The 23,592-nt window shown below is 28.6% G+C and overlaps 3 protein-coding genes across 3 annotated transcripts; all 3 read left to right on the top strand.

Moving 5' to 3' along the window:
- Nucleotides 1-519: 519 nt before the first annotated feature.
- On the top strand, nucleotides 520-1,399 carry LOC149062513 (uncharacterized). Its single transcript, XM_089217495.1, has one exon. It carries the CDS (start codon nucleotides 761-763, stop codon nucleotides 1,397-1,399), a length of 639 nt encoding a protein of 212 aa, XP_089073621.1. The 5' UTR covers nucleotides 520-760.
- Nucleotides 1,400-2,516: 1,117 nt separating this feature from the next.
- Nucleotides 2,517-3,291, top strand: LOC149062512 (uncharacterized). Its single transcript, XM_089217494.1, has one exon. It carries the CDS (start codon nucleotides 2,517-2,519, stop codon nucleotides 3,267-3,269), a length of 753 nt encoding a protein of 250 aa, XP_089073620.1. The 3' UTR covers nucleotides 3,270-3,291.
- A 128-nt stretch (nucleotides 3,292-3,419) lies between these two features.
- On the top strand, nucleotides 3,420-20,824 carry LOC149062511 (uncharacterized). Its single transcript, XM_089215348.1, has 3 exons — nucleotides 3,420-4,153; nucleotides 9,408-9,483; nucleotides 20,682-20,824. The coding sequence occupies exons 1-3, from the start codon at nucleotides 3,422-3,424 to the stop codon at nucleotides 20,822-20,824; spliced, it is 951 nt and encodes a 316-aa protein (XP_089071474.1). The 5' UTR covers nucleotides 3,420-3,421.
- Nucleotides 20,825-23,592: the final 2,768 nt, after the last annotated feature.

Raw genomic sequence — 23,592 nt, 5'->3', positions numbered from 1 at the left:
TATATATATTATATATATATAATTATTTTATTTTAATAAACGTATGAAAACCACATCTATATCTTCCTTCATTCATTTCTCGAGTTTTATCAATAACCATAAACCCATAATCACTTTGATTCCAACATAAATGAGAAATTTTCCGAAATTCTGAGAAATCCATATCTGTCGACGAATGATCATTGAATATATGACGTAAATTCATGTCATCTTGTTTCAGAATTATTAAAAAGTTTGAGTTATCTCTTACCAACTGTTTTGGTATTTTAGAATATGTTTGTGCTAAATAAAATACGGAGCTAGCACCTGAATGTCTACAGATGCTAAAGTATTCTCAAATAACAGACTGTGAGTCACATATTACATCATCAAAAATTATAATAGAATTTTTCTTAGTTAAGTTAGGTTTTATAACTTTATCTGCGTTTGTAAATATGAACAAATTAGCACCTTGTATATCATCCATTATTTTTTTTAACAAAACATATTTTTCTTGATTAGAGGTTTTAGAGTATAAATAAATATTTTCAAATCTTAACCCGTTTTCATGTGTGATTAGATTGTACATTATATTTGTTTTACCCGATCCACTAGGACCAACTAATATAGCACGTATAGTATCAGGTAATAACGAACCATGTCTTGATGGTTTTTTCGATATTTGTACATCTACGTTTATTATTTCTAATTTATCTTTCTGTTCAATTAAATCCATTTTCTTATAAATACTCAAAGATTTTTATTTTATATTCAGTTATTGATGATGCGTTCAACTCGAAAGTGTAAATCGAAAAAGACTGGTAAAGGTATTGTAAACTCTCTTATAAATAGTCTTCCGTTTGAATCTCATGTTCCAGGTTATCAGTTTTGTGGGCCAGGTACAAAATTAAAAAAAAGATTAAATCGTGGTGACATAGGAATAAATCCATTGGATACTGCTTGTCGTGATCACGATATTGCGTATGCATCTAGTAAAAATTTAAACGATAGACATAAAGCTGATGAAGTGTTAGAAAATCGTGCTTGGGAAAGATTTAAAGCTATAGATACTCCTAAAAAGGAGAAAATTGTTGCGTATGCAGTAACAAACGCGATGAAAGCTAAAAGAAAAATAGGAATGGGTTATAAAAAGAAACGTGCTACAAAAATAAAAAATCTTATGATAGCAGTAAAGAAAAAAAGAATGTCTAAGAAAAAATATGGTAGCAAAAGACTGATTTTACCACCGAGACAAACAGGAGGTGTAATTCCCTTAATACCTATATTTGCGGGATTGTCAGCACTTGGTAGCTTAATGTCTGGAGGTGCTAGTGTGTATAATGCAATTCAAAATTCAAAAAGAAAAAAAGGTAGTGGTTTAAATTTAAACAAAAACAAGGTATGGAAAAAAAACTGTTAAATACGCTACCTAACAGACCGCTTTCGTCAGAAGATATTATAAAATGTATAACAAAGTTGAAAATCAATCATTTCCGTGGAGTGTTTTCACGTGATAACTTACCTAAAAAACCGTATGTAAATGAATGTGGTATTTTAAACTTAGATATATCTTCAGGTAATGGAAGTCATTGGGTAGCGTTTCATAAAAATAAAGATAAAGTAGTATATTTTGATAGCTTTGGTGATTTACCTCCACCAATTGAATTACAACACTATTTTAAAGAGTATAAAATAATATATAATTATTCTAACTATCAAGATTTCAATTCATTCAACTGTGGACATTTATGTCTTGAATTTTTATTATGCATGAATCTGTTACATTAAGTTTGACTGGAAACACAACTTTATTATCCACGAATTATTTCCCACCTCTTAACGTTTACGAGGATTCGGAAATAGCTTTGTTATATTTGAAAACACGAAATTTATTTCCAAACATAAATTTAACTAATAACCGACTGGAGATAGATGTAATTCCGTCATTAAATCATGCGCATAAACAAAAAACGTTTATATGTATTTTGGAAGAAGGATGTTATGAAATTGAAGATATTAACAACAAAATTAAGAAAGAGTTATATCACTTCAATAATGAATGGGGAACACAGCTAACATTCAACGTATCTATTGATCACGTCGATTTTAGAACATACATTAAATGCAATGGAAGACTAAAGTTAAATGTTCCAAACAGTATAGCATCTGTTTTTGGATTTGAAAAGAGAACCTATGGACCATTACATGAAGATCTTCGTTCGGGAAAAGCTGCTAATTTAAACACAATTAACTCTATAAAAGTTATGTGTAATATAGCACATGGGTCATTCAACAATCAACTTCAAAGTCATTCAATATATGAGTTTTTCCCTAGTGGAAGAACTGGATCGAAAGTAGTTCAGTCGCCACCAAATTTGATATATTACAGATTAAACAAAACAGTCATTAATTCAATAACTGTACAGTTAGTTGATCAAAACAATAATCCGATCGATAACTTTAATGAGACATTGACAGTTGCTCTGCATATTAAGCGTCACTAGTTTCATTATTAAATTTATATCTCAGATATTAGAATGTACGAGTCAGTCACTTTAAGTTTAACCGGGGACAAAACCACATTATCTGCAAATTATTTTCCGTCTATAAACCTTTACGAAGATTCAGAAATTGCTTTGTTATGTTTGCAGACATTTAATTCATTCCCGAATATCAATAAACATAATAATAAATTTGCTATAGAAGTAGGTGATCATAATAATAATAATGATCGTATGTGGTGTTATATTAAACTGGAAGAGGGATGTTATGAAATTAAAGATATTAAGCATCGCGTTAAGGAACAAATAAATATTTATAATGAAAAATTCAAAACTCAGTTAACATGTGACATTTCGGTTGATCCTAACGATTTCAGATCAAATATAAAATGTAATGGAATACTACACTTTGAGATTGCACATAGCATGGCACCTGTATTGGGTTTTGAAAAACGAGAATATAAGCCAGAGTATGAAAGACTCTTATCTACTCATAGATCGGAAAAACCTATGAATTTAAACACAATTAATTCTATAAAAGTAATGTGTAATATAGCTCAAGGATCATTCAACAACCATCTTCAAAGTCATTCGATTTATGAGTTTTTCCCTAGTGAAACGCTAGGATCGAAAGTAGTACAGTCACCGTCAAATTTAATATATTACAAATTGAATAAAACAAATATTGATACGATAACCGTTCAGTTAGTTGATCAAGATCATAAATTGATTAACAATTTTGGTGAGGCATTGACAATCGTGTTACATATTAAACGTTACGGATCTTGATATGGGATTAAAATTCAATATAAATCCGCTACTTCAGATCAGTTCAACTAGTCATAAGACTAAAGTGGTACCGGTAACATCAAATAAAGTAAAAAAATTGACGTTGAAAAATAAAAAAATTTTGCAAGCTCTAGGTTATCAATTAAAACAAAATGCCTGAAAGTGATATTTTAGATATAAGTTCACGGTACGAGACGGATTCTAAAATAACGAAAATTGAATATCATTCATATACACCGTACACAACATCGTTTAATAATAATGATGAAATACGAATATCAGTACAGCAAACAGATGTTTATCCGTATCTACACGAGAGCTTTATTTTTTTAGAAGGAACAATATCTGAACCTGATAAAGTGAAACTGTGTAATAATGGTTATTCATACCTCTTCGAACAAATACGATTAGAAATAAATGGAATAGAAGTAGATAGCACACGTGTTCTTGGAATCACAAGCTCGCTGAAAGGATACTTATCTGGTACACCAGATAACTATAATTGTTACGAAAATTCTGGCTGGAATTTGAAAAATGGAACACAATTAACAAACGATAAAGGTGAATTCAGTGCTTGCATTCCATTGAAATATTGGTTAGGACTGTTTGAAGATTATAAAAAAATATTAGTAAATTCAAGATTGGAATTAATATTAACTCGAAGTCATACTGATTTAAATGCGTTAAGTCTTAAAAGTGATATAGTTGCTGCTTCAGGTAAAGTTGTATTAAATAAAATAGTCTGGAAGGTTCCGCATATTACTGTTGATGATGAAGAAAGGTTAAAGTTATTGAAACTTGTAGAAAAAGAAAAAAGTTTGTTTATTCCTTTTAGATCTTTTGAAACTTTTGAATATCCTGAACTCGGGACTACTAAAAATGTAGTATGGAACTTGAAAACCGCTTCAAAATTAGAAAAACCACGATTTATTATAATTGGATTACAAAAAGGTCGTAAAAATACACTAACAAAAGATTGTAGTATATTCGACCATTGTAATCTAACGAACGTTAAAGTATTTCTAAACTCGATTGCATATCCGTATGATAATTTGAATTTAGATTTTTCAAAAAATAATTTTACATTATTATATGATATGTATACATCGTTTCAAGAATCGTATTACGAAAAAAGTATACGGAACCCTATATTGAGTCCATCTACTTTTCTATCGAACGCACCCATTATAGTTATTGATACTTCAAAACAGAATGATTCGGCAACAGCCTCAGCAGTGGATGTTCAATTGGAAATTGAAGCATCGGAATCTCTTACAGGTGTAACTGCTTATTGTTTGTTAATTCATGATCGTATTGTAGAATATGTACCTTTTACTAGAGAAGTAAGAAAACTTGTGTAATTTTATTGAACAAAATAAAAAAAGTTTATTAAATAATTTGTGTTCTTTACTTGAAATATAATTTTTATAAAAATATTTGATTGAAAAAATTTTAAAAAACGGGGAAAAATAGTTGATACGGTAAATATTTTTGTGTAAGGCGCAAATAGGTGGACAATCTTGTGTAATCACCGTATTGTGTTACGCGGTAAATCAGAGTGCTCCAAGGGAGAATTTTCCCCTTGAAAAAAAAAAATTACCGTGGAAAAGCTGGCTGTGAACATACAAATATATACTACTCACATTAACTTTGGACATATTTTATTAACTGACGGTATACCATATATATATAATACTATGTTCATAGACAAATGGGGCCAATATATGAGTTGGCCCATATAATCGACAATCGCGTACCAGTGACCAATGATCATAATATTTTATAATAATAGATGCACAATGTAGAATATTATTATTATTATTATCATAGCTATTATTAGAGTTGTATATTGGTTCGTGGGTTTCATTTAGGCGTATAGTGTTTGTCAAGTATGATCGTATCGAGTCTTACAACACAATACGTATAGGTAAATAGTGTCGAGTTTTCGACAAAATATGCGATGTGAAATATGCTGTAATATATTATTCGAGAACGGGTGTCAGAAATTATAATATAGGTAGGTAGGTACCTAATTGCCACTGTCAATTTATTGTATATACTCGTATTGTGTGTATCGATTTTGTCAATATTGATATCTGATGTAGGTAATGTCCGATAAATGTACGAAACATTAAATTTTCACGTAATTTATAATATTAGGTACCTATACAAAATATTATAGTTGAGAAACCACCAGAAATTAAAAATGCAGAATCTTAGCTCGACGAAGAAACAGTTGCTGGAGCAGAAGTTATTAGATATTGTGTTTTGACCTTTCGGGGTTTTATGAACGTACTACGTGCAGTTTCTATTTTCAACAAACCATAATATACTGTTCGAGGTGTTCGATGACATTCACATAATATTATTAAAATCGGTATTCGGAGAAGTAACAAGACGAAGTTTTCCCGATTTCCATAATGCATTATAATTTTATTTATCTTGAGTTAAATCTAGTAGATATATAATAATTGTATTATAAATATTATCATCGTAACTTACATTTGTTGGTCTATAGATGGGCTATAATTTTTGCCGCATAATTGTAAAACAATTCGATAGAATTTACATATTTACATGTTTATATATTTTTACAATTTCCCTCGGGTAAACATAATGTTGATCCGCGAGAGTGTGCCATCAGAAAAGTTTACCACCTACATAAAAGTTGATTAAATTAAAAATCTGAATTTATATGTTTTTTACTTGTTTAATATTAATTATAACAATGGGTTAAAATTTTAATACTATAGCTTTTTCTTTCCTCATATTGTAAGTACCGAAGGTCTTAATTTAAATTTTAATAATGCAATATACCACGTAAAAGACTTGAACAAACAGGTTTATTTGTATACTTATGAACTAATCTATAATTTAAAATATAAACTTTCCAAGATCTGATAATATATAAATTTGTTTGGCTATCGAATTCGTAATGTTATCGTAAATATTATCATATTGTTCTAAAACATGATACGTTCTCTATGCTGAAGAGAAGTTTTAAATTAAGATTAGAGTTTTCCATTTGAAAAATGAAAAGAAACAAGGTTTTCACAAATACAGATGAGGCGGAGGGGGCACTGACGCACTGTCAAACGTCGTATACCTAATATGTTATAAATAATTATAACTTAGTGACAACACTAAATGATGATTGGTTAGTAAGAGTATTTGAAAAACAATTACAATTTTTTCGGGACGATAATCGACGAGAGAAGACGGTAATTGTTGCAAAACGTGTCCGTGTTGATGTATTTACCTTATTGACAGAGGACGTACACAACGCGAGTTTCATGATGCGCGTCCGATGAACCGGCACAGGTGACTTGACGCGTGCGGTCGTCAACCGATTGCGGCTTTCCCCAACGATCGTGTTATTTTGTGGCGGGCGATCCACAGGCTACAGCTGCTACCGCCGTCACTACAGACTTATGAAAAACAAAAAAAAAATTATTATGAGATTATAACTATATCGTGACCTTATCATCAACAATGGTAATAATGTAAACAGATATTATTGTTTTCGTTCTTTGCTCTAAAATGTCATGCCTACAATCAAAATCAATTATTAATTTTATATATTTTTTAAATTTTTTTATTTGAGATAGTTTCATTCATGTGTAACAACAAAAATAATAATAATAAAATATACTTTTAGCGGTAATTGTATACACTGTACAGCTATTCTTGCTTCTAAAGCCATCTATAATACATCAGCCTACCTATATTTTCTATTTTGTTCAACCTTTTTATATAACAAGCTGTACTATTGTTTTGAAAATGAAATATTATATTATAATCTTATAAATATAAGTATATGCTTTATACGAACTCAGCTGATCTTTTCAACTTATTACATGGTTGCCTAAGAGTGAAAATAATAACACTTTCGGATAATAAATACTAAATACGCCATAATTAAAGGTTTTCTTTATAGACACAATAAGTAATAACAAATTAAAATTAAAATATCAGTACAAATGAGTTTAAACCACTAGGCAAGAAAATACCTAACTAAATAAACATAGATTAATTCATAATAAAATAATACCAACAATATAAAATAACATATTACAGTCGACTCTCGATAATTCAAACCTTCAATAATTCGAAACCTTTGGGTAATGCTCGGTCTCTTGAAAATCACGCGGTAATTCAAATAAAAACAATACATTACACTCGGTAATTCGAAATTAAATTTTGGAAAAACTGAACACTAATACGTGACGATTCGAAGTATCGTCCGTTCAACGCTCGCTAATTCGAAGTAAATTCATCAAATTTAAAAAATAATGAAAAAATTAAACTAAATTCGATGAAACAGAAAATCATTACAAATTTCTTCAAAAAATAAATATCTTTTGTTATAATAATTTAATTTACATAGTGTAATTATTAGGTATATAATTTAATTTACAATTTAAAAACAACAGATAAATCTGATACGTATAGGTACCATCTGATTTTTGTTGAAATAATTAATAATTATGTACAAAATTAAAAAAAAAAATGTTTCTTAATTAATTCTCAGTAATTAGAATTTTTTTTTCTCTCTTGTTACTTTGAACTACTCAACTATTTGAACTCTTGGTAATTCGAAGTTTTTCAACAGTCCCGTTAACTTTAAACTATATCGGGAGTTGACTGTATATTATTATATTATTATGGTTTCTTTTTTTTTTTACGCCAAATGCCTATCTCACATTGACTCCAATTAGCAGTTTGATACAAAGACCTACTTATAGTTCTTCCAATTTTGGATCCCCCCTTTTTTTTAACCTAAACTAACCATATATTAATAATGGTAACAGTTTTGTAAATTTTGTTGCAGAACGTTATCTTTGATAATAATATGCAACAATATTTATTATTTTATTAGGTAATTCTAAAAATATAAACGACAAGTGTTCTTTTATTCGATTCTAATTATTTGATTAGAGAATTATATGCCATATTAACGAATTTTTAAACATGCGCACAGATACAGTTATACAAAGTACGATCATGTTCAAAAGAAAAAGGAAATAAATTGATTAAATTAATCGATTGACTATAAGTATATCCTAAAATTATTTTTCGGCTTGGTTACGATTATTTCTGTATGACGAATACGATGGTTGTCTTCCCGTTCCAATAATGACAATTTTTGTTATCTTTTATAGCCAATTAAAAAAAAAATTTTTTTTGATTACTCATCCTAATTAATTGTAACATTGAGTTATAAAAATATAACATTATACCTATATAATACAAAGTTACAACTTACACTTTTTATTTTACATTCGTAGGTAGAGTGTAACTGTCCATTGTATTTGTTATTTTAGTTACGGAAAAATAGTACGTGAAGAACTGAAGGCTGGATCATGAAGAAGTTTTACCCTAAAACACACAAAAAATTTTGGATCCGGTTTAAATAAATAAAATATTATATTAAACTCCCTAAAATAGGAGTGTTATACTTATATCTTGAGTCCTGATCCGGAGTGTCAAATTTCCAGATACGATATTGTCGATGACTGATATAATATAATGTATAATTAATAAAATAAATGCCATATATATTAGTACTTTTTTAAGTAAAGAATATTTCCACCAGATAGTTATAAACGCGTATTATAGACAATGGACGATTTGATTTGTTGTTTTGCTCTGGGACGTTAGACCTACATATAATAATTACAAGTAATTAGTATTATACGCACAGAGTTTGGAGTTAACTTCCCGCCATTGGACCGTTATGGTCATTGCGCTATGCTTCCATCTGAATAGAATGCAAAATAATTTACGAATAAAATGTACTATATTATAATAAACATATAGGTCAATGGATTAGAATATTTACGGTTGTAAAAAAAAGTAATCCGAAGAATTATCCATTATTATTAACCGTTAGTATTTTTAGTGACAATCGACAGAGAAACCATTATTTTTATTTCTAAGGATAATATAAACAAAAAGTAAAAACCGTGCCGAATACGACGCGCGACGTCGTGACACGACTAATCTTATTAGTCTGTTGACAAACACTATAATATTTTATATTATATAGATACAAATAAAGATATCATTATATAGCTCATCAACACGAAGGTATCAGCTTAATCTTATTGTTCTAAGCCATTTTTTTTTTTTTTAAAGCTTTCTAAACGTTGGTTTTGGTATTTACCCCAGTTAACAGATCCACAAGATTCCCTGAGTAGTTCACAACTTGATGGTAGGTACATGCAATTTTCTCGATAAACTGGTGCAACTTAATAATTTACAGGAATACTTAGTTTCAGTGATCATTTTTTTTTTTTCGTAGTAGTATAGATCAAACCATCATGTCTAGTATGAACTCATGTACGGAACCATAATCAATAACATAATAAATTACTTATACCCAATCGTCAATATCGGTCGAGATATGTGTTATAGCACCCCTAGCATCACCACTATACCTAGATCCCTGATCTATCTTTGATGTGAATTTTAATTTTTAAATATCACAGACAATGATAATTTCAAATTTGGTTTATTTTTTTTTTCAGTCGATGGCAATAGTTATTGTTATCAACGACAAGACATACGACTTACTAAGTAGACGATATCATAAGAACAAGAACATTATAATATGTTTACATAGTAGAGCAAACTACAAATTAACAACAAAAAAAAACTATTCGAACGGAAAAATCTCTGCAATGAGGTAGGTGCACCAGCGGATTGGCTCATTGAGATACCGTGAAAGTTCCCAGTGAGCCGATCCTCGAGTTTAAACCCTAGGCCGATGTATCTACTTGGATTCCGAATTATTTGATGATATTAACTGTTTTAATTGTGTTAGCTATTTGTTGTCTTATATTTATACCACTATTTTGGAGTAATTTTGGTTGCACTAAGTATACAGTACCTATAATACACACGAGTTCATTTATCCATCAACATTTTTATAAATTATATTTTAATATTTCATACTCTGAACGGAGTTATATGAATATAGATTCAATAATGGTGAAAAAAATTTTGCGACGTCGTCACTTTTTGATGTAGCTAAAAATGTTTTGATTTTCTGTTTCATTATCTTTTCTGGTGCGAAAGTGAATCTAGTTGGTAATTCAAGTGGTTATAAAAATAAGTTATTTATTAACATAATATGTTAAACGTATATTACTATATTAAATATATTAAATAATAAATAAAACAATTCTCAAAAAAAAAAAAATTTATATGGAAAATTATAATCAATTTATAACATAATACATAGGATAGGCTTGTCGCACAGTAATTTCCCAGGCTGAAATTTTTAGCTAATCCATCTACCATCAGTAGGTAGATGCAGCCTCATCTCTTTTCTCATAACGTCCATATTGATTGATCCTCAATCTCTGATACCAATAAGTATAAACTGAATATTGTTAAATTCAATAAATTATATTGTGATGACAAAATAATTCACGATACTGTAAACCTAACTGTTATATTTAACGCGAAAGTTGTTGTTTAAATCTCCAGTGCCTAGTTTAGAGAGTGAAACATTAACATAATCAGCGCGCGACAGAATGATAGTTCAATCTGTGTTTACAACTGTTCAGATCACTGTTATAATAATAATAATAATAATAATATGATGATGATGATGATGATGTAGGTGGGTCTATTATGGTCTGTAGCTATAATGCGTATTGTTATATTATTATATTATACATGTGGGTATTGTTTTAATCGTTCAACTGCCGCAAACGCGTTTAATAATTGTAAACAATTCATGTGGCGTATCGCGTATAGGCACGTTTAAAACATTTTAATCAGTCCGTTTCGAACAGAGACGTTTAACTCACGTTTAAGGTATATTTAATTAAGTGCACGTTTATCATACATAATATGTTATATATGCCAGTGCAAACACAATTATTTAAATTAAAATCACAATGGGTATTAATTTGCTTAATCCGGTCCGTGGCGTACGCTGCATAAGCATAATCCCATCACTGTATAATTATTATGTACATACATACACCCACCTATAGTGCTCACCCCATGAATAAATTATAAGTATGCGTTTATTATTTATGACGTTTTTATCGAGATCCGATTGTTTTATTGTTGTATTACCACCACACAAAGTGAAAATGTATATGTCTCCACTGCACTGTAGTTGTTTTTTTCACATCAAAGTCAAGCGATGAGTGATCATTTTTTCACTGACAATAATTACGGGCTAGGTGTGCGTTGAAGTTTACCGAAACGACGAGTACCTAGTGTACAATATACGATTTCCAATTCTTTTTTAGTCATATATTTTTCCTAATTTTTAACTCTTCCCTTCGACAAGAAATATAGGTAACACAATAGTGACAGCCATAATATATCATTATACTATACAAACATACTATATTGACGTCAGTAGTGTTACCAAAAGAATATTATCGGCAACATGGAATTTGATTAAGTAGATAAGTAACTTTAAACTTTTAATATTGTCCAAAAAATTTGGAATTCAACTCGACTTTTCAGATTCGTTTATATTTTGTGATAATTTTAACTTAATTTAGTTAACATTTTTTTCATGTTTTATTTATGTGCCTTACTTTTTCATCTTTTGAGCGCAGAATATTATAATATATTATTTTGCTTAAACGTGTTTAAACAAATCAGTTGATTGATCGCGGGAACTTTTTGGTTGTGTAGATCACCATTTCTTAACTTTTTTACCATGGTTACCCCAATGAATATTACACTTTTTGACGACCCCTAAGCACAATATGTGTTATATACGTGAACAGATTATAATTTAAAATAATACTAGTAATACATGGATAGGTACTCGTGGAGTATAAGATATTGGAGTTTCTTAACTCTTTAAACCTGTTTATTACCGTTTTACTGTAAATGTATTATGTACCTAGATATCTTAAAATATTGATAATTACTCTTAATCACTTTGTTGATGATCTGGAATTAATTTTTCTACATCCTAGAAATAATATAAATTTTTTAACTAATTTTCATATTTGTTGAATTTAGACACGATTTAAAACAAGCATAACAATATATTTATTTAATACTGAGATTCATAATTTAGCTACACTGCAGACAAAAGGTCTTAAATTTTCAGCTAGCGTACGTTGCTCACGAGTCACGATCAAAGTGAAAACCAAATAAAAAATATTAAATATATGCTTTTATTTGTATACCTTATTTCTACTTTTTCTATTTTATGGATTTATTCATATTTTTTCGTGGTCTGCTTATATGTATCCTTCTGGCTTCATAATTTATTTTCTGCAAAGTTAAGTGTCTGTTTAGTAATAACTCTAATAATAGTAATTATTCGTCCTATGTAATTATACTATTGAGTATTAAGTATAAACATTATACTATACTACGACTATATATATATAACCTAACCTAACCTAACCTAACCTACGTCTTTAGTACGAACACATCATTCGTTATAATGCATAATATTGTGTCCTTAGCTTGTGATTATACGGATATTCAAATCTATCATAATATGATTATATACTTAGCCAACTGTTAGCCGTTAGGTATATTATTTTGCCCTAAAACCTATGGTAAATGCTATTATACTACAGTAACACGACTGCGCAGAGCTTTTAGACCAAATTCTGTGACGTTGTATCGTAGTTATATAGGACAATCGAGTTTCAATAAAGTAAACATACGATATGGCAATGACGCACCATTGTCGAGGAGTCGTGCGGACGTGGCCGCCATCGACACGAAAATAAGTATAAGTTCACTATCCAAATGGATTTATAGACCAATAATCCTCACGACTTCAGGTTGCTTATATATATAGTATATACTTATATCCGGGTTATATATATATATATAACAATATAACCAGGACGTAATGTCAACGTGGTTTTCGAACATTTGGGATATTATTATATAAGTAGATACTAAAACTTAGCTGATTTACAGGCTGATTAGTTTATCACTAAACCGTTATTTACTCAGTGGATGTACTATATTAGGTATGTACTAATATTTGAATATATCTTTATGTTTTTATTTTTTTCATAACTATTTTACTCGTAGTATTCTAAGTCATTACTTCAGAAACTATTTGAAGAAAATCTGGATGTTTTTTAATTTTTTCTATTTGTTATTGTCATTATTGTTAAATTTTTTACTTTTTAAATCAATTTTATACCTCAAAAAATAATACTTTTTAAACAATTTGGTTGCATAAAATAAATATCGAACAAAAAGTAAATGTTAGTTAAGACTTTAAGGTTGGAATATTTTATTTTTTTATTTTTAGAATATACGGGCAGGACTCTTTTGTACATAACAGAGACAGGTATAATAGTTTACAAAGAAACAGAGAAAGAGAGAAAAAATATACATACACGAGTTATAGAGAAGGATGCATAAAAGTGTTTAAGTGTGATATAACAAAGTGAATAATATTAATATATGAGTAATAATAATAAGATACAATAATAGTGACATATATTTAACTATTAGTTAAAAAGAGAAAAGCGGGGTCCAAATTGGCATTATGCATTATAAGTTTAATAGGCTCATTTAGCAAGTAGTTGGTAGACCAAAAAGGAACATAAAATGTAGTGATGGAACAAGCGGTGCGTTAACTTTAAAGTTAACTGAGGAATGTAACGTTGGGGAATCAACTTTACCATCTAACAGCCCTTTTATAAGAACTTGCCACCCATTGTGCGCCTGCGCTCTGTCAGTGATGCTAAATCAAGTTGAACGACAACAGGAGAGTAATCATGCGATTGACATTTAATGCCCAAAAAGTAGCTGGTAAATCGCAAGAACCTGCGCTGTATCATTTCAACCTGGCATGAATTTTTGGCATTATGGGGGTCTCAAGTAATAGCACCATATTCAACAATTGGTCGGACTAATGAACAATATAAAGTTTTCAATGACGAATTTAGATTAAAATCCTTTGACAATCTCATTATTATGCCAAAAACTCTTAGAGCTTTACAACAAACCATTTCAATATGAAGACCCGGATCAACGCTACTGGATAGTTTGAATCCAAGATCCATCGCTAAATCCATCACAGCGAGAAATAACTGAATCATGGATAAGAAATGAGAACGTTATATAGGGGAGCGGGTCCTAGTAAATGTCATGGCTTTACACTTATCTAAATTCAGTGATAAACCTAATTTATCAAAAAGAGTAACAAATCTACCTAAGTCACAGGCGGTGTGACTATAATTGTGTATTACGGAAAATGAAATATGTAGTTGACCTAACGAATATGTGCACTTAAGCAGTACAACAAAAATTTTTTTTTTAAGTATTTAAAATTTTAAAATAATGCATGCTAAGTCACTTTGCAGTTTAAGACAGTCTTCCAAGCAGTTTATTTGCATAAAAAGTTTGATGTCGTTCGCGAAACAAAGAGCCTGACAATGGTGTAGAGGTTTACTAAGACTTTTAATCAAGATAGAAAATATAGTAACGGAGACAGAATATTAATACAATCGTAGCTCTACAAAGCTAAACAAAAATGAATAAATAAATAAATAACCAATTAAAAATGACTAAAAATTATTTTTAAACATAATTATTTATTAACTAAGATTGATAATACATATATATTTTTTTCAAGTACCTATTCTGTTAAAATTGTATCTACCATTTACTTAGGTAATTTGGTTGTTTCCAAGTAGGTACCTATCTGGCTGATAATATATTTTATATTACTATTCTATTATTGACCTACCTATCTTGTACATGCATGTTATTATGCATTTATAAAAGAGTGCTTAAGACGATACGGTGAGAAGAAACTTAATCAACAACCATCATTCAGTGACCTCATCTGTTTGATTTTACCTATTGTAATTTAATAAAAAAAAAATCCTTTATGTACAATAATAGCGTCTTTGTGTAGGCACTTTCAACGAAACCATCACACAAATTTCGTATTACTTGTTATTAAGATCTATCTGTTGCGTGTTAATTTTTTTAGGGATGACGTAGTGGTCACTTAATTACCACTATATTTTTATGACGATATTTATAATTATAACTGAACAATATTTTAATAAGCGGTTATTATTGCACTATTACACACATACCGTACATGGTACATATCGTATAAAGAGAAAATATCTTTTGATATCATTAAATGTAATGTTTTTTGTTTTATTTTTTTCATAAATTTCGTGTTGTGTAAACAGTAAACACGTCAAATTATCTTTAAAAAAAAAAAAAAAAATGTTTAAAAAACACATTTTTTTACCAATGAAATGTCTGTCTTGTGATAAATAAGAGCTATCTTGTAGGTAGTATAATAACGATTTACACAACACGGCGAGAATGGACGTAATCAGCAATCGTCTTTCGGCGATCTCGTCTGCTGGTTGTTTTTTTTTTTTTTGTTGCATTTTTCTTATTTCTTCTTTCACTCCGACGCTACGTATAATATACAATAAAACAATACGACCCTACTGCTACTAATACGTGTCCATCGGGAGGCGTGTGTTCGTTCCGGATTTTCCGTCTTCCAAGATAAGTATTAAGTACACCTATTGGCTATTCGAACAAAGGATAATGAGTATGCGCTCGCGCTAATTTATTGAATATAGCGAGCCGTAATAATATATAGGCATGCCTATTATATCGCTTAAGTACGCGTATATTACAATATTATATTGTGCACTATACAGCCGTTAGCCGACATTGTTTATATTGTTTATAAGCGGTACATTCCGACAGTCACTCCATGTAAATAATACTTATAAAAAAGAAACTATTCTCATAATAATATATTTAGGTGCCTACTGTAACATAACATATATTATGAAATCCTTTATGTACGATTTAATGGGATCCTTATGATGGGAGAACTCTTGGCGAAACCACACAAATTTTATAGACGACATTATTATATTAGGTATCTGTCAAGTGCCATTTTTTTTTCTTAAGGGTCACGTTAAGGTCTCTCAATCATCTACGATTGTTTTTTTATGATGATGTCAAAAATTTAACGGAATCTCCATTATTGTTCAATTATTACCCTGCATGCGCATGTTTAGGGTAAAATATCCAACGGATAGCACATGCATAATTTTTTTATTTTAAATTGGAGAGGTCACTGTGCCGACTATAGTGTGTATCAAGTTTCTGATGTACTTCGTCATGACTTTGTTGATAAGGCCATTGTAATGGGTGTGTTAAATTTTAATTCAAAGATAAATCGTTACATACAAAAACAAATTCTGAGTGAAGACGACGTGTCAGCTTGTATGTTTAAATATATTTTATAATTTTTTTTTCTATCAGTAAAATTTTATGTTGAACTAATTTTCGTTTAAAACGTTGCAAATATTTTATAAAAATTATTGCCAATATTACATCAAATTATACTCGTATTATTGTTTTAGCTTATAAGTTAACACATTTATAGTACCTCAAAGCGATATGACTAAATAGTTCGATATATTATAAATTAATATAGGTAGCTTAAAATTTATTTGAATATTTTTAAAGTTGAATTGTGTATAGAAAACAAAATATTTCAAGTTTCCATTTCAATATTTTTTAAATAGCTACCTACAACAACTATAACATCGCCATTTTTCATTTAAATATCCAATTCTGTCAAAATTATAAACAAGTTCATAGCAACGGATTCTTTAAAAAAAGCATTAGCAATATATTAATACGGTGTTTTGACACATTTTGAATTTTAAAACATACTTATTAGACTTTAAAAAAAGTAAATTTTATTATAATTCATTATTTTTTATATTATTTCCTAAAAGAAAAATGTCAAATTAATATTCAACGCCTACATAAAAAATGTTGATTTATATTTGTGCCACTTCCATGCCTATAGTTCAAATACCTATTGTCTAGGTTTTTTCCGTCATTGATCCAACTCTCCGAAATCGTGCACATGCCATCACTTGAAAGGATATACGTCAACCCAAAAATTTGATTTAACTTATTTTCGACATCATTTTGGTATCAAACAATTTTCAAACCCCAAAAAAGTGTCATTTAAATTATATATTAAATTTTATTTTGATTGACAAATTCGTGCACTTATCAGAATTGTTGCCGACGATGTTTGTTATATTATATTTTCATTGTTCCTATAATTATTTTTCTTTGTTGCACAGACAACAAAATTTAATTATTATTTTTAATCATTTTAATTTTACAATTTCTCACGAAGGAATTATAATAACTACATACTAGATGTTTAAGTTATAATATGTGTCTTAGGGATTTTAAAAAATAAGTACTTTATTAATAAAAACATTATCTTTTTCTCATTTTATTGCTAAAATGTTTATAATTTTCCAATAGGTAAGAATATTTCGAAAGTTTAACCTCAAACTCTCATAAATGTTTAGAATGTTAATATTATTCTCAAACTATTACCTTTTACTCACAGTACTATTGGTTCTTTACTAAAACTCCATATACACCCTATATACTGAAAACTTCAACTTCCTATACATTTTAGTTGGATAAAATTTATATATTATCTTGTACACTAATGTTATAACTTTAGGCTAATAACCTTTTGATGTTGAAGCCTTTACCTCAAAAAAAAAAAAAATTAATTTATATCTAAATGTGTACAATTTCATCACCTGAAAAATAAAAATGATATTTTTTGAACTCTGGTGTGTTTATAAAAAATACAAATCAAAAATAATTAGATTTAAAAATGTTATAAGATGAATTAAAAATAAAAAAAATAATAAAACACAAATTAAGCTAATAATAATGTGAATGCGAATTAAAGCTCGATATTTGTACATGATGTATTTTATCACTTGTAGTCAAATGTTTGAAATGCTAGATGAATTCAAATTTCAGTCTTTTAACTGTGATTATGTTTCTAACAATACCTTACAGAAAATCCTCATTCTCATAAATATGATTTTAAAAACTAGAATAATCCTTTGCTGCTTTTTTGATTAAATTTTAATATCCAAATTTAATCTATGAAAACATATTTTATTTATTTTGATGAAATAGTCAAACAGCAAATAACCAGTAAAAAAATTAAAATAGAATGAAAAATAAACATAAACATATGGGTGTACCACTTTTATTAGTTTATAATAGGTACTGTTTAAACAATTTTTGTAATTCATAGAATTTTTTTGATTGCGAAAATATTTATTTAGTATGTATATACCAAGTAGAAAGTAGGTATATGATATTTTTATCCATTTCATGATACCCCAAGTTCAAACCCATGACTCTTAGGTTGAATGAAATATCCGGTATCGATCCATATAAATGTGGGCATGATATAAGATAGAACATGGTTTAACTCCATCCAACAGAGTTTTAAAGAGTGGACTTGTCATCCCCAAAATATATGATTTATAAATGGGTTAAAAACCCCTTAGAATAATTGAAAGAAGTAATTTTCTATTATTACATGACAAAATATTTTATAATTACATAAAAAACTAGTATATACATTATAAAAATACAATATACAAATTCATAATAGTATATAGAAACGAATAATAAATAATTATACATAATTGTCGTAAACAAAGCATAAATCTACACATAAACACTGTATTTTAAAATATGTCGTGACATAAAAAAGAAATCAACGTGATTTACAATTTTGTTTGCTACAAAAAGAACTCTGGGAAAAATTAAGCGAAACTAAAATTATTATTATAAAATGGAACGTAAAACAAATTGTTTGACCTGTACAAGGTTAAAATATGATTATTAAAAATTTAAAACTAAAACCGGCATTGAAAGTAGGTAATTAAGAGGAATCTATACCATTTACTTGTGACTTGACTTTTTAACTTGCATAAAATCGTCCCTAATTAACTTGAAAATTATATGAGAGTCTGCAGTTTGACGTATTGCTTTTATAAGTAAAATCCTTAAATCACTATAAATTATAGTACATTTATTCTCTTATAGTATATTTTTTTTCATCGTGGAATATGTTTATTAGATATAATAAGTCAATAGTCATGGCGCACTTTGGAATGTTGTTGATTTGCTAAAAATATGCCAAAAAAAAGCGGGTAAGTCGTGGATGTCGCTCTGCTGTACAGTAGGTTACAAGTGGGTTACTGTAATGAATGAAATTAAATTTGAATCCAATGATATTATATCATTGTATACGAAAAACGATTCTGAGCGAAGACGGTTTATCTGTCTAGGATATATTATAGATTATTAAAAATTTTCAAATCTTAGGTTTAAAAGAAATTTTTTTATGAATTTCTAGTTTGAAATAATTTGCGAATTTTCGTGATTTTTACATAATATGTTGTCAAAATTCAAACTTTGAATGCTTGTAAAAAAAAATTGTGACTACGCATTTCTTTTATTTTTCAATTGCTATTGTAAAAATATGTTAGGAGCCTTTTAGTAAATTTTCAAATCTTAGAATTAAAAAGAAAAACTTTTATGAATTTCTATCTAAGATAATTTTAACATTGCCGTAAATTTTACGTGTTCTGTCAAAATTCAAACATTGAATGCTTATAAAAAAAAATTGTGACTATGAATTTCTTTTATTTTTCAACTGCTATTGTAACAATATGTTAAGAGCCTTGTATTAAATTTTCAAGCTTTTCTGCCTAATAAATACATTTTTATCGATATTAATTTTAAAAAAACTAATAATGATCGAAAATTTCAAATGCCTATGAATAGTTCAACTTAAGTCGAACATTTTTGAAAATTGCATGGTGGATAGAATGTACTTATATAAACATTCGGTGAAAATTGCATGTATCTATGATCATTTGTTTTAAAGTTACATCAAAAACCAAAATCGATTTTGTCGAAAAATGAGCGTGCATAAAATTTCCCGTTTTTCCCTTAATTTTTAGTTTGTTTTTCTCGATTATTTAGAAAAGTATTAAGAATTTTTCACTTTTGACCCCCAAAATACCAACTAGATTCACTTTCTGATCGAACGAGGTACTGAAGTCAAAAATCGAAGCATTTTTACTGCCCCAAAACGTGATGACAGACACAAAAATTAAAAATTAAAAAATTAAAACACACATCATGGTAAAATCAATACATTCATCGCTCCGCTCAGAATCTAAAATCTACCGAATACACAGATATCACGGTACACCCATTGGGGAGCAACATAGTCTGAAGCTAGTTCGCTACACATTTTCAGAGTACCTACTCGTTATATACAAAAATAAACATAATATTTCTTTTCTATTATTCTATTATTCTATTTTTTTTTTATTCTAATTTCTATTATTCTTTGCAATTACCTGCAAGCAATACAGTGCACCAATCACATCTGAGCAAACTTCGATAACGATCACTGCTGCGGTTTCCGATAGTAAATTTCTATTAATTTAACACTATATTATTATTGTAATATTATCGTGATTCTGTTCTTTCTTATATTTGTATTATATTATACTCTTGTAGGTTTGCGTCGCGATCAGTATCACAATGATAGTATTGTCATCGTCGTTTATAGACATGACCTGTGCACGCGGTCAAAAAACCTGGAGCTGGTGAAGATGACAGGCGTGTCGGGCATTTCTCCCACGGCCGATGCACCTGCCTAAACCCATAGCGACACTGTAATATATTACGCACCTATATATTATTATATTACACCGCAGGCCCATTCCCGCGTTACGTACATATAACATAACATACAGGAGCAGAATAATAATACGATGGCCGTGTGAGCCCATAATATGTACATAGATTGTTATAGCTCCATAATATAATAATAAAATGTATAATAGTAGGTAATCAGTGTCCGCTGCTCGCTGTTCCTAATGGCGATACCGCTATTGTCTTTGGTACAAAAAGTAACTATATAACGTCACGTCATTGGATCGCGTTTATTTATCGTATGTTTATACGCGTATATTACATTATAAATAAAAATAATAAATCGTGCAAAGGATGGCTGCTATAATAACGTCTTGTATAGGTATCCATACTTATATACAGCAGCAGTAGCCAATACCATAAAATATATCCGTACATATAATATATAAAACATTTATTTTCCTTGATTGGATGATTTCGATATTGATGAGTGATAACTTCGGCTGCAGTTTATTATAATTGTGTATCTCAAGAACTATCTTCATACACTAGTAGTGTAACACTACCTCCTATTCTATCAAATATTAATTATACTTATACTATAATGAGTTAAAACAATACATTTTCCTAAAGTCTATAATATTATATTTTATGTGGATTTTAAATAATTGAAATAATAAACATGTGTCGGTAATATTGTTTACTATATGAATCATAGGCATAAGAACTTACAACTTTAAAAAAAGGATACAAATATGCATATTTTAGCATTCTTTAAAAAAATATTAAATATCCGATATAATATATACTTATATATAAAAGCAGGAATATTCATAGTAAGCATAATTTTTTCTGGTTATATAATTGTTCAAAACATATTTATTTTTGGAATTTGCACAGTCTTGAATTTATTTATTTACTATAACGAAGCGAAACAAGCACAATACCAATTGCAGATAGTAATCTTAAAGCTAAAATACACATCACCATATAAATTATAAAAATAAAAATATAGTTACATGCATTTCATAAACTGTGAGTCGATGATTGGTTTAGTCTCCTAATATAGATGCGTCCGGCCATCAATAAACTAACAGATGACAATTTTTTAAAACTTTTTTGTTAACAGCAGCTTAATATTATATTATATAAATATTCACCTGCTCGAGTTTTTGATAAATATTACATTTCCGGTTCAATAAAACAATCATTTTATTGCAGTAGATTGTGCATTTTTAAATACATCATGTTTTTGGTATAGTAATAGGTACCGAAATCTTACACGTAGTTGAATACTTTAAAAGAGTGTTCTATTTCAATTAAAAAAATTAAAATAATTTATTGTGTAATAACCTGTTTATGAAACATTTGAATCAATATCACAAAGTGTTTTACTTATAAAGTTATATTTAATTTAATAAATGTTTATGGCTGTTCAATGTTATGCGAAAATTCTACGTGATTACTCAAAACATATTATATGATAATTATAGAATTGACAATTTTGATATAAAGCTACAACTTATACGTTTCAAAACATCTTCAAATATATTTTAAAACTATGTGCTTATAATATACAAATTGTTTAGGCGTTCAAGTCTCCAAACTAGTTGCTATTGTTATTTTTCGGTTTTTAGTACAGTAATGCATTCAGATTTCAGAAAATAACTATTTACTTTAAAATAAATCACTATTTATTGAAAATGAATATTATTAAGAAATAACTTGATTTGTTATTATACAGTTATGTTTTAAACAGATACATTAGTATAAACTATAAAGCATTCAAAATTCAACATAGTATATTATATTATGCCAAATAGTTTAAAAGTACAAAAATAAATAATAATTAATAGGTTTACCTAAAACTGATAATCATATTTAATTTGTATTGCACATGCCGACTTAAATTTAAAAATATATGTAAGTATACATACATCGTATAATTGTAATTTTATATAAATCATTATTTGTACGTTTTTTTAACGCCTATAGTATACTATTATATGTATATTTCCAAGTCCAATGGTGTTATTATTTACCATTTCTGGTACATAAATGTTATAACGTGCATTATTTATTTTAATTAGATAAATTAGTCTTACCATAACGCTTTATTACCGAAGTTCGTATACGTATATTATACAGAATCGTCATAGTTGCATATTGAGTTCAATAAGATGCGTACGTTTTCAAACAATACAACTATATATATACCTAATTTTATAACACTTGAATAACATTACACAATTATCATGCCTAATTATTCTATCCACGCTTAAATTAAAATTCATCTTGACCCACATTTTATATTAGATCTATGAAGAACACACAAGAAAGAAACGTTTGAATATTTTATATAAAATTCCAGAGAACAACAATGATAATATTCTTGGAAAAAACTATATATAATATAATAACATTGTAATTTGCAATAAGCGCTATAATATACATAACAGTTCAAACGCATTTCTAACACTATTATTGATTTTAACTCTTAAAACTATTAGTTATATGATTTATGAATTCAATACGCACCTATACCAGATACATAAAAAGTTAGGATACCACCGAAAATCAGAATGTCTATTGATCTTGATTAGATAATGTATAATATTATTTTTAAGCTTTTCTATTTTTTTATCACAAACGCATCGATATTATTGTAATATTGTTATTATTATTCGAATAGTGTAGGTACATATATAGGTTTCGGTAGACCTGCGGCAACAGTGCCTATAATATCTATGCAGCCTAACACAATCCATTGAAT

Source organism: Diuraphis noxia, unplaced genomic scaffold (assembly GCF_037042655.1).
Source record: "Diuraphis noxia isolate RWA-SAM2 unplaced genomic scaffold, SU_Dnox_SAM2 contig0001, whole genome shotgun sequence".
NCBI classification, from domain to species: domain Eukaryota; kingdom Metazoa; phylum Arthropoda; class Insecta; order Hemiptera; family Aphididae; genus Diuraphis; species Diuraphis noxia.
This window is presented reverse-complemented; position numbering and strand designations above follow the sequence as displayed.

Bases quoted from the DNA above. Each gene is read 5' to 3' on its own strand.
- LOC149062513 (XM_089217495.1), top strand. From the start codon at position 761: ATGATGCGTTCAACTCGAAAGTGTAAATCGAAAAAGACTGGTAAAGGT.
- LOC149062512 (XM_089217494.1), top strand. From the start codon at position 2,517: ATGTACGAGTCAGTCACTTTAAGTTTAACCGGGGACAAAACCACATTA.
- LOC149062511 (XM_089215348.1), top strand. From the start codon at position 3,422: ATGCCTGAAAGTGATATTTTAGATATAAGTTCACGGTACGAGACGGAT. The intron at 4,154-9,407 runs GTATGGAACTTG...TTTTTTTTAAAG, and splicing joins TCGGGACTACTAAAAATGTA to CTTTCTAAACGTTGGTTTTG. The intron at 9,484-20,681 runs GTAGGTACATGC...ATACTCTTGTAG, and splicing joins GAGTAGTTCACAACTTGATG to GTTTGCGTCGCGATCAGTAT.